This window comes from Centruroides sculpturatus, unplaced genomic scaffold (genome assembly GCF_000671375.1).
Source record: "Centruroides sculpturatus isolate CEXI.00-Female unplaced genomic scaffold, Cexi_2.0 scaffold2005, whole genome shotgun sequence".
Lineage (NCBI taxonomy): Eukaryota > Metazoa > Arthropoda > Arachnida > Scorpiones > Buthidae > Centruroides > Centruroides sculpturatus.
This window is the reverse complement of record NW_019386214.1, coordinates 16164-28466: the sequence shown is the minus strand read 5'-3', so window position 1 is coordinate 28466 and position 12303 is coordinate 16164. Positions and strand designations below refer to the sequence as shown.

The following is a 12303-nucleotide window of genomic DNA, read 5'->3' as shown; positions in this document are numbered from 1 at the left end:
GCTGAAATTAGAATTATTTGATGAATCGGAATAAGATGGTATCGTATCATACTCAAGAGAGTGATTGAGTACAAAGCTGACTAAAAGCCACTGACTGTTGTACGTGCAAAGTATTTGGTGATTAAGTCGAAAAAGGCCTCATATGAGTCTTTTTCACGAAGGATTGTGTTATAGTCAGACCAGTTATGGCCATGTGAATTAATAGTGGTAATCAGTATATGTCGCTCCAAATTAAGCATGGGGCACTCATAAATGTAGTGCACATTACTATCTGTAACACCACACAGGGAGCACATTGAACTGGTTGCGTTAACGAATCTCGCTAGATAAGATTGAAAGCGACCATGGCCGGTAAGAAATTGCGTAACAAAACTATTAGGTCTGTACCATTTGTATGTAAAAAAGGTCTTGATACAAGGTATAAATCTATGAGTAATAGGGTGGTTATGTTGGTCCCAGGTGTTTTGCCAAGTTAATAGGAGATCCTGCCAGAGAATTCTTTTGAGAGTACTGGTGCTGATTTTATCATAAGAGATATTAAGACTATTATCGTTGGAAGCTGCCTTAGCTAAGGCATCAGCTCTTTCGTTACCATGGGTACCTATATGTGCACGAGTCCAGTAAATATAATATCGATTGGAAGACTTGGAAATGAGAGTGTTAATGTCATAAACGATTGGGTGAAAGGATCTTTTACGAAGGATTGCAATAGAGGAAGAGCTATCAGTAATGATAGCTATTTGTTTATGCTGGACATTGTTAGCCCAAGTAATGGCCATTTTCAAGGCATAGAGTTCTGCTTGAAAAATAGTGCATTGTTCACCCAATCTGAACTGGCCCAGAGCAATCTCCTGCCCGTTCTGGTAAACAACATAACTACAACCAACCTTTATATCTGTTTTCGAACCATCCGTAAAGATTTCGTAATCATTGTAAGAGGGTTGCTCGAAGACGATTGACGGTGTGGACGAAAGGGCCAAAGATTGTGAATAAATGACAAAAGAAATTTCTTGTTCCAAGTCGGTGTGACTTATTTGTTGGTTGCTAGTATAAATATCAAGGCCATGCTTTATTTGCCATTGTTTAAAATAGGAGGTGATGATAAGATCAATAGGGGCTTTCTTAGCCAGAACTTGAATAGAGATATTGGGCGTGGTATTGTAGGCCTTGGTGATCTGAATAAGAGCTCTACGTTGTGACGAAATAAGTTTACGCTTTATATGAGTCTTATAAACATCACCTCCCCAAATTCCACAAGCATAAGAAATGATTGGAATATAAATCTGATTATAAATTGCATCCATCGCCTCAGTGGCAAGTCCCCAACGACCACTCGCAATACTTGCAAAAGCGTTAAAGATTTTCCCTGTACGTTGACGTAATGCTGACAGTTTCACAATTTTAGAATAAAAACTCATTTGTTTTTTTTTTTAATGTGTCCTCTAGAGGGGAATGTATTGCCTCACATAAACTGGCATGCCAGTATTCCTCTGGGATAAACCAGCATACCGGCTGTTACCATACCAAAATATCCGATTTCATGATCTCTCCTGGAGAGACCGGCATGCTGGTAATTCTATGAAAATATGGTACAAAATTACTTTCAGCATATATTAATAAATTAGTTTTAAATAATTTTTGTTAAATTAAGATTCAAAGTATTATTACTGCTTGACTTTGATGATCAATCTTGATAAGAACTATTGAATGCTTTAAGACATGATTTTGTGAAATCCGGATTTTCTACCGATTTTTTCCCCGATCAATGTCCTATTTTATCTAAAACCCAATTAAATTCCCCTAGAAAATAGAGAGGAAACCACCTTGAAAGAGGGAGAAATTTCCACCTCCCCTTTTTTTTTCAAAGTAAACATTCGCCCATCTCAACAATATTCCCACATTACAAACTTAAAAGTTGATAGTTAATATACAATTTCGTCATCTTATTTGGGTTCCGGGGACAACTTTGACCTCCCCGCACACCTTTTACTTCGCAACTAATTAGTCCCATGACAGTTTTCCCACCGTAAAACGATAAAAGCCACTTCTCTCTCCCCTCTGGAGAGTCACTTCCGAGGGTTTAACTATAGCTTGTGCCCTACGTTTGTGCTGTATGTTTTGTTCTCTAGAATATCTAAACCCATAAAGAGGTATGGAACTAATTTTTGTGAACTCTCTCTCAGCCCTTCGTGTTTTAGGGACTCAGAAATTTTCCCTCGATAAAAGTTATTGTATTGTATATATAGAAAACTAATAAATCGTTGTTTCCTTGTTAAATAGGTATCCTCTTTTACTCGTATATTGCCTGTCACCTTACCGCCTGACTTCTCCCTCCGACACTCGCCAGATCCGAAAAAATTTAGTCCTGTTCCCTCGGGATAAACTAAAACTTTAAGCCATCTCTGACAAGTGGGCAAGTACTTCCGACTTGAAAGCCGATTCACGGAGGTACGACGTAGTCATACTCCCCTCATTTCTCACAATTTTATTAAAGTTTCACAAAAATTTGTTCAAACAAATCATAAATGTTTTCAGTAAAAAAGGATGCCAAGCAAAGTTTAAGATTCTAATGAGATAACTGTACCAGTAATTGCCATTTAAATGTGAAAAATTTAAAATAAGCTAGTTAAATATAAAAATTTTTTTATATTCAGCTGCACCATATACTATTAGAGAATTAAGTTAAAAATACATAGTATAAGAATTATTCCAAACGGGATTCACTTAGGCTTTATTTTTGAATAAGATTTCAATATATCAGTTAGAGAGTGAATATTTGTTAAAAATAAATTAATCAAATTTGTACAGAATTTTAGAAGGAAAAAAACTTCTAAAGAAAAAGTTCTATTTGTAATTTATTATACTAAAAGTATTACAAATTAGTTGTTAATTATTATATCTCCTATATCTCCAACTGAAGCTGAGCCTGAAGGTGGTCAGTGAAGCTGATCGAAAATGTTCAGTATTTTAGCAAAATAAGCTGCATTTTAAGATTTTTTGGAGCATTTTTGATGTGTTGTTAATTATGTTTAAATTTCATTTAAACTGCAGGTTGTTTTAATTGTATATAGCAATTACTGGAACAAAATATGCAAGATAGTCCAGAAATTGCTACTAGTAGCACTTACTAGATTTTCTTAACATTTATTAAAATTAACACTTTTATTGATTATTTAATTAGATTAAAAATATCACAAAAACAAGGCACTTAAGCAATTTTTGTTGTAAAGACAGAATTATCTTAGTGGCCTTATATTCAAATAGATCTTGCAGCCACAATGTGTCATCATTTAAGCCCCTAAAAGATTAATGGAAGAAAAATTCCATTCCACAGACAATGAAATTATTTAAAAAATTAGAGCATCCTATGGGATATTTGAATTCATATGTAACTCCATATGACCATTTCCAGTTAAATGTATCAAATTAAAAAATACATAAGCATAAAATAGTTATGCATTATTTTTATTTTTTTATTAACTTACATTTACAATCAAAATTGTGTTTTGTTTTCTTTAATGTTATAATAGCACTTGAAATAATAAAGAGGTTTTATACAAATGGCTATTATTGGTACATTTCTTGTCAGTTATTAAAACTTATTATAATCTTAAGTGTATAATTTAAAATAATTTAAATGTTTCACAAAAGTAAATAAATAAATAAATTCAGAAAGATAAGCATTTTACTGAATTTAATTATTTGCATAATGGAATTTAAAAATAAAAATTTGCATTATGTAATTTGTGGATAATCTTCAATTAATAAGAAAAAATTGTAAAAATTTGGCAGATTAATTTCAATATACCTTTATGTAAATGAATAAATTAAACATTTCAATTTACCAACATATCCAGGAGTACCACAGGCAGTTGCCATTATACCAGAATCTTCCATCTTGGAAAGACCGAAATCACTTATCATGATTTTTGAGTCTTCTTCAGGATTGAAGTACAGTAAATTTTCTGGCTACAATATTAAAAACAAATATAATTATTTTCAAATCTTTGAGTCATTTTAATTTAATAACAAAATTATTCACCATACAAAAAATACTTTTCTATGGTGAATAATTTTGTTTTGTTAAATACTGAGTTTATTTGCATAATTCTGCATTTTTCTCAAAAAATGAGATCTTGTGAATTAAAGTACAGTACATGAACATTTATTTAGTTGTGAATACAGATTTGGAAAATCTCACTTTCTTCAAAAGAGAATCAATATAATAATAATAATTTGAACATATCAAATAACAGGTTGCATGGCAGATACATCATCACAGACAAATACACAATCACTCACTTATTGACAATGTCTCTACAGCAGTCACTCAAGAAAATGTACATAACATAACATACACCAATGAAAACACTAACGTGACAGCTATAACCAGACAAACAAAATTAATCAACACACAAATTTATTTTAAGTAACACTAAATATATAAGTTTAGATCCCACAGAAAGCACAAATATCCAAAATACATACATCAAAACAAGTGGTAAAACTTTATAATACTTTAATAAATACATATTACCAAAACACATTTAACCAGAAGCAACTTTCAGATATACATACATTAGTTTTCTGAAGAAATCACTGTAGATACATACCATGGCCATAAAGTGCAATCACAAACAGAGAGATTCAAAACACAACCAAATCATAAGCCTGCTTGGCAAAGAAGACTAGAAACAAATAACATTAGACAACAATTAGGTAGACTGACACAATACAGGTATACCTTGGGTTATGTTGTTTCGAGTTAAGTCATTCTCGATTATACGTCTTTGTCAAAAAAAAAATAAAAAATAAAAATAAAAATAAAATAAAAATAAAGTTTAAGTCATTTTATTCGACTTTACGTCTGTCCGCCACAAATACTGAACATAATATCACTAAAAAGTACAGAAAATCATATTAAAATATGTAAATTTACAGTAAATGTTAATATAATAATCATAAATCCTATAGAACGGAGCATGAAAACATCTGTGACTCTGTGTTGTCATCTTATTTAGCAGTCTTTAAGAGCTCAATATTGGCATTTTCCACAGTAGTTCCAATATCTACCATTTGGCATCATTGTCAGCACCACTCGATATTGGTAAATTTAACATAAATTAGTTTATTTTCTANAAAAAAAAAAAAAAAAAAAAAAAAAAAAAATTGGAAAAATAAAAATTAAGTTTAAGTCATTTTATTTGACTTTACGTCTGTCTGCCACAAATACTGAAATACTGAACGTAATATCACTAAAAAGCACAGAAAATCATATTAAAATATGTAAATTTACAGTAAATGTTAATATAATAATCATAAATCCCATAGAACGGAACATGAAAACATCTGTGACTCTGTGTTGTCATCTTATTTAGCAGTCTTTAAGAGCTCAATATTGGCATTTTCCCCAGTAGTTCCAATATCTACCATTTGGCATCATTGTCAGCACTACTCAATATTGGTAAATTTAACATAAATTAGTTTATTTTCTACTATTGCAAAATAATTTTAATAACTATTTGTTATTTAACCTTACAAAATCATCTTATTTTATAATGACTTAGAGCAAACCACATTCACAAATAAACAAATTGTAAACATGTACATTTACAAGTATGTATGTACATACATGTATTCGTAAATTTAGATTACTTTGTTTCCTGTACCATATTAAAAACTAAAATTTATTTGTAAGCTTAAAATAGATTCTTATTAACTATATATTATTAAAAATGTATTTATAAATAAAATACAGAACTAGGAATGATTATTTGCAGTTTAGTCTAGTGATAAGTAAATTCAACTTAAGTTGCCTCTCCTGTAACAAATTACCGACGTAAGATGAGATATAACTGTACACTAAAAACAACCTAACCTGAAACTTAATAAAAGAGGTTAGGAAAATAATCAGAAAAATTCACACACACACGCACAAAACACAGAAACAAACAAAAACACACTATGCACATACAGAAATACATTCTGTTCTGGTATTCATGTGTAAACCTTTGTTTTATCTTGTTATACCATTTGTAAGTGTGGCCTGCTGGAATCCTAAATACTTGCAAAACGTGCCTTCTTCCATGGACTCAATAATTTTTCCACTTCTGAGTACAAAGTCTTTTTTCTTTAGAACACCTTTTTTCAATGTGTAATGTTTTGCATCTGTCTACATCAAACACCACTTGTATATTGTTTGAGTATGTGTGTGTAACTTTGTAATACCCCATTTGCACTGAGAATTTCGATCTAGATTGTGACTAAGGTCGGCGACCATGCTGTGGTGCGACCTCTCTCGACCATTTCAATCTCGACTGAAACAAGGTTCAATTGCAATCAACTCAAGCGAGTTCTTGAAACTAGATCCAGTCATAAGAGAGATCCCACAATCCCATGCGTGCAAGAAAATATAAGATGACTGTGGAACACACTATCAACAGATAAATAAAAAAGACATCTGGAGAGATGATGACATCTGTCTATTATTAGATATATGGTAAGGAAAAGTATTTATTTCTAACCGTTCGTGACTTACCATGTAGTTATGTCAGTTTTATCATTGTGTGTAATAGCTGGGTTCTTCTCAAGCAGACTGCCTGTGCGAACCGCTCAACATTCATCTGGCGACAGTTACAATCCAGATTGTAGGTAAATAGTGGTCGAAGTGAGTCGTGGATTGTGTGCGAACATAGTATAAGAGATGATGAAGCTAATTATTATTATTATGTATCAATTAAAAACACAAAATCAGATCATTTATTGGTTCAAACTTATTTAATTAAAGTTTTACTGATTCCTAAAAAAATATAAATATCCTCTTCCACATACCTTTAAGTCTCTGTGAACAACTCCCTGGGAATGCATAAAATCCACTGCCTCTAAAATTTGTCGTATTAGATTGCTTGCATCTTTTTCTGTGTAACTTCCTTTTTCCACTATGCGATCAAATAATTCTCCACCTGTAACTCTATAACAAAAAGTGTAAACAAAAAAAAACTAAAATTTTGTAAAAAAAATTTACTTCTACTTTAGGGAGAGTTATTTCTATCAAATTGCAAAATTTGCACAGGCAAAGCTGCAGGTAATAGCTAGTGTTATATAATGCTATAATGTTATAAGATATTGATGTTATAAGACATTAATTAATAATAATGCTAAAAGATGTTAAATGTTAAAAGAAACAGAAAAAAATTAACAATAATGGTTTACAAATACATAGTTTTTGGTACCCTATTTTAAACACCAGATGGGGAACATACAATTAGGAAAGAACAAGGGTGAAAAGGAGTGGGGCTTGGCTGACATGTAAGTGAGCCTTGATTGCTGACATATTGCTGTCAATATACACAGCTGACCCAGATACAGAGATGCACTTACAACAAACTAGTGTCCTAATAACAACATATTGCACTGATCAGCTTAGATATTTAGAAGTCTTAGAAATTTTTAAAACAGTATGTGTATCAATCACAAGAAGGAACTTTTTCTATCTGCAGCTTGGCAGATCCTTTACAAACTGGAACTGTAGTTAGTTAGTTGTTGTAGGACCTCTTGTGCATGCCCATACTGATGCATGGCATTTTATTCTGTTTTTCGTACTGTTAAAGCAGGAGCGCCAATGTGTTCTGTTTTTTAAATTGGTTCGATTTTTGACAGACATTCAAATTTTTAATTTTCTGTAATTATGTTCTATCAACAAAACAACAAGATTTACCTGAAGCAGGACTCAGGAGAAGCTTGAAAACATTCATACAGTGAACATATTACATATTACCAATACTGGACAATAGGTTTACAATGTGATTTACAGTAGACCCCCCTATAACACAGTAGATACGTTCTGTGTTATATGAATTCCGTGTTGTACAAGTCACTTAAATACATGAGCCAATCACAGCCCAGCACTTGTGCAGTTTAGGGGCTACGGCTATCTGAAAGGTTTTCTTCCATAAAATTAATCGATTCTAGATTAATTTGACTCAAACATTTCCAAATCACATATAATTTTTTGGGAATAATCCATATAAACTATGCTATAAACAAAAAATTGTAGGAATACTTACTGAGTGCACACCGTTCGAAGACACCATTACTTAAACTTGTTTTCGTCGCGAAGTGGCTCATCGAACGGCGGATGCATTTCCTGATAAGTTATTCTGATGACTAAAGACAAAATTTAACGTAAAAATTATAAAATTACAATATTAGACTTACAGTACCTAATTTATGTACTGTACAGATAATAGTAAACTCAACTTTCCCGCCTAAACTCTCCATATATACGCATGGCGCTGGACGGTGGCCAGTAGTTCAGCTGCTCGTCCACTATTGGTCCAGATTCGACCAATCCTGTCGCAACATGACAATCTGTCTCATTCTTTTACCATGTTATACGAGTCTCTTTTAGTGTGTTATAAGAACACGATCACAATTTTTTCGCCGTATTATACAAATCCGTGTTATAGGGGGGTCTACTGTATAAGGAAAAAACAGTAATGACATGAAAAAAGTTTTATTAAGTAATTAGTACATGACCAGTTACTTTTCTACATTATGATTAAAGCACTTGTCATAGCACAACACTAGTTTTTGGTTTCCTATGTCAGACTTCTGCCAGTTTCTTCAGCCAGATAGTGATAGCTTTCTTTACCTCATCATCTGTTCCAAAAAGTTCCAAATCCACCCAAAAAGTCTTTCAGCTTGGGTAAGAGATGAAAGTCAGTGGGGGCCAGGTTCAGACTGTATGGTGGGTGGTTAAAAATGTCCCAGCCAAATTTCTGAAGCACGCTTTGAGTGGCTGCAGTAGAGTGTGGTTGTGTATTATCTTCTTTGATTAAACATTAAACACTATTTTCTCACATTTGCTTTGTTCCTAATGTGATTTTCATACACTTCCACAGTTTATGAATTTCCATAGGACAAACTTTTTTGGGTTTAGAAATGAACAACACTTTGATGGGATTTTCTATTTTTGTACACATTTTAACCATTGACAAAACAATAACAATAAGCTTTCTGTTATCGAAACTCTACATGTGCTAAGCTAACACATCAGTGAACAAATTGACCTTGAACTGATGGCAGTAATTTACCTTCGCAGAATGCTATGTGCAAACACATTTTATTTTCTGGACGCTCCTCATACTTTGAAGACACTACTGTTTTAATAAAATATTATTTATGTACTAAATTGGCAACTATCTATTTAATACCTATGTTGATTATTCTATATCTATAAATAGATATTATTTTTTAAGTTCTTAAATAAGTTGTAATACAGTAGACCTCGTTTATTGTAATTACAATGTTATCAATTGTTATTAGGACACTAGTTTGTTGTAAGTGTACCTTTGTATCTGAGTCAGCTGTATATATTGACAGCAATATGTCAGCAATCAAGGCTCACTTACATGTCAGCCAAGCCCCACTCCTTTCCACCCTTGTTTTTTCCTAATTCGTAATTGTATGTCTCCCCTCTGGTGTTTAAAACAGGGTACCAAAAACTATGTATTTGTAAACCGTTATTATTATTAATTTTTTTCTGTTTCTTTTAACATTATAGCATTATTATTAATTAATGTCTTATAACATTATAGCATTATATAACCCTAGCTGTTACCCGCAGCTTTGCCTGCACAAATTTTGCAATTTGATAGAAATAACTACTTCACTAAGATTCTCAATCATTAGTTGTTACTAATTTGGTAAAATTACTGATTTTTGTTTGTTTCAAACTATGGACTGCTAATGAACCTAAATTCAATTTTCAATTATTATGGGATTCTAAGATATGATAAATCTGAGTTCAATTTTTTTTTCAAAACATAAATGACATTATTTGAAAAATAGAGTTTCAGTTACCCCAGCACCTCTTTGTAGGTATTAGTCCCAAAAGGCAGTACCACATTATCTTTTAGTCCCAAAAGGCAGTACCACATTTGTGGTACTGCCTTTTGGGACTAAGATTGTTTAAGCCTTAGTCCTATCCCTCTCTCCTCGCGGGAAATTTCAAAAAATCCCTTCTTAGTATGCACTCTTATTGCATACCGTAATAAAACATAGTTAAAAACAAAAAAATTGTATCTAAACTAGCACAGTAGAAGCCATTCTACAGATTAAGCCTTAATCCTCCCCTTCTCCCCAACCAGGAAATTTCCAAAAATCCCTTCTTAGTGTGCATTTTCATGACGTACCCTAACTGTGTGCCAAATTTCATCTCTTTAGGTTCAGTGGTTTGCTCTGGGCAATGATGAATCACCCAGTCAGTCAGATTTCAAAAATTTACCGGTAATTAAGTAAATGAAAAATCCATACTAGAAATTTCTATGTAGAAAATATTGTGTTTATAGATATTTAAAAGGGCTAAAGGGACATTGAAAAAAAACAGGTAAGTGTAAGAAAAAATATACCTCATTATTAATTTTATGTGAGGTATTTTTTGTTTAATTTTAATTCAATGACCATTCGTCCAACAAGTGTTGAATCAGAAAGGGTATTCTCAGGATCTGGATTATTTTGTACAAAAATTAGATCAAAATTAGGAGATAAGAATGTAAATAATTTAAGTTTCTTGAGAAGTTAATTTTAAAAAATGATAATCAATAAAATGGTATTAGGTACTATATATTATTTCTGTTGTATTTTTATTTTTCTGTATTATTTTATTTCTGTTTATTTCTATATTTATTATTATAGTTTGTTTAGAATAACACTTTAATTTTTATACTTTTTATATTTGATATCTTTGAAATAAAAAATGTGAAATGGAAATCATAATGACATTTTTTTATCACCTTAATTTTATCTTTCAAAAAAAAATTTACCGGTATTTTAATTTTACTTTACCGAATTACCGGTAAATGAAAAAGTCAGTAAATTTATAATCCCTACTTGGTACCCTATTTTAAACACCAAGGGGGACATGCAATTATTATGAATAAGGAAAAAACAAGGGTGAAAGGAGTGGGCTGTAAAGTGCTTTGAAACTAGAGATGATTAAAAGTGGAGAATGTAATTCTAGTGGTATTAGCATCTGTTGTTGTATATTAAAAAAGTTGGCAGCTTTTTCAAAAATGGATAAGATAGTCATCATCAAAAAGTGTAAGTGAAATTCTTATCTATGTATATTCCTATATATATAAAGATGTATGACTACTGACAATACATAACTTGTACAAGGGCTGATGAGGAACAAGAGAGTCCGAAATGCATTCCCCCATATAATATGAATCAATAAATATTGATGATTTCCTAATCAAGTGATAATTCCTATGCTGTGTATAATAAGTCTGGTATTACAGAGGATGTTGATGGCCATTAATGAAACTAGTAATTTAGTGACTCTTCAGATAAATCAACTGAACCCTAGCGAGTCACTAGCAACAAAGTTGGGTACCCTTGCTCCCAACTATTATAATGTTTTTAATAACTAAAATCATAAATATTAATTTAAATCAAATGAAAAATCAAAATTTAACAAATAAAAATTAGTTCTAGTACTGAATAATTTGTGACGATCAGTTATAAATTAATGTTATCATTAACAAGGATTACAAGGAAATTATTACATCTAATTAAAAATATTCCAAACTAAAAAAAAATATTTCTAAAATAATTTATTTATTGAATTCGCATTCATTTTTACATCAAAATATTATACTTTGCAAGCACTGTGATTATCAAGAAATCAAACTGTATATTTTGTTTTAATATAAGCATTTTCAATTAAAAAAAAAACTCACTTATAGCAGATGAATATAATTCAAATTTTAATAATAACAAAGATATTTGCATAAATAATTTTATTCTAACAAGCAATATTAAATAATTCAAAACTAATTTACATACAGTATGTAATAATTAAATTTTGAAAATTTTTCAATTGAATATTAATATATTGTCTTTTATTCTACATATATTTACACACATTCTTAAGAATTGAAAATTTTAAAAATGTTCTCTCTGTATTGTTTTTCAATTCAAATTTTGTACAAAAACTTTAATTATTTAATAAAAAAAAATGAAATTTGTTTCTAACATAATTCATCTAGTGACAAAATTAATACTGTTTCATTATTTGTACCTAATACAATAAATGCAAGATTATACTAAAGTAATAAAACACCATTAACTATTGACATAGTTGCAGAATAAATTTTATTTTGCAAATATTTCAACAATTAATAAGGTTTTTATTATTTTAATTAGCTTATTAAAAAAAAGACATACTTACAATTCCATAACTAAATAAACTTTATTTTTATCTTCATATGTTTCCATTAATTGAACAATGTTAGGATG

At 30.9% G+C, this 12303-nt stretch overlaps 1 protein-coding gene across 1 annotated transcript in view; it reads right to left on the bottom strand.

Moving 5' to 3' along the window:
* Positions 1-12297, bottom strand: part of LOC111614110 (calcium/calmodulin-dependent protein kinase type 1-like) — a 39429-nt gene extending 27132 nt beyond the window's left edge. Inside the window, exons 1-3 of the mRNA XM_023355494.1 lie at positions 12236-12297; positions 6832-6970; positions 3846-3969 (exon numbers count right to left, since the gene is read on the bottom strand). Coding sequence (XP_023211262.1) covers positions 3846-3969; positions 6832-6970; positions 12236-12282 — 310 coding nt within the window. The 5' untranslated portion in view covers positions 12283-12297. The remainder of the gene's footprint in view (positions 1-3845; positions 3970-6831; positions 6971-12235) is intronic.
* Positions 12298-12303: the final 6 nt, after the last annotated feature.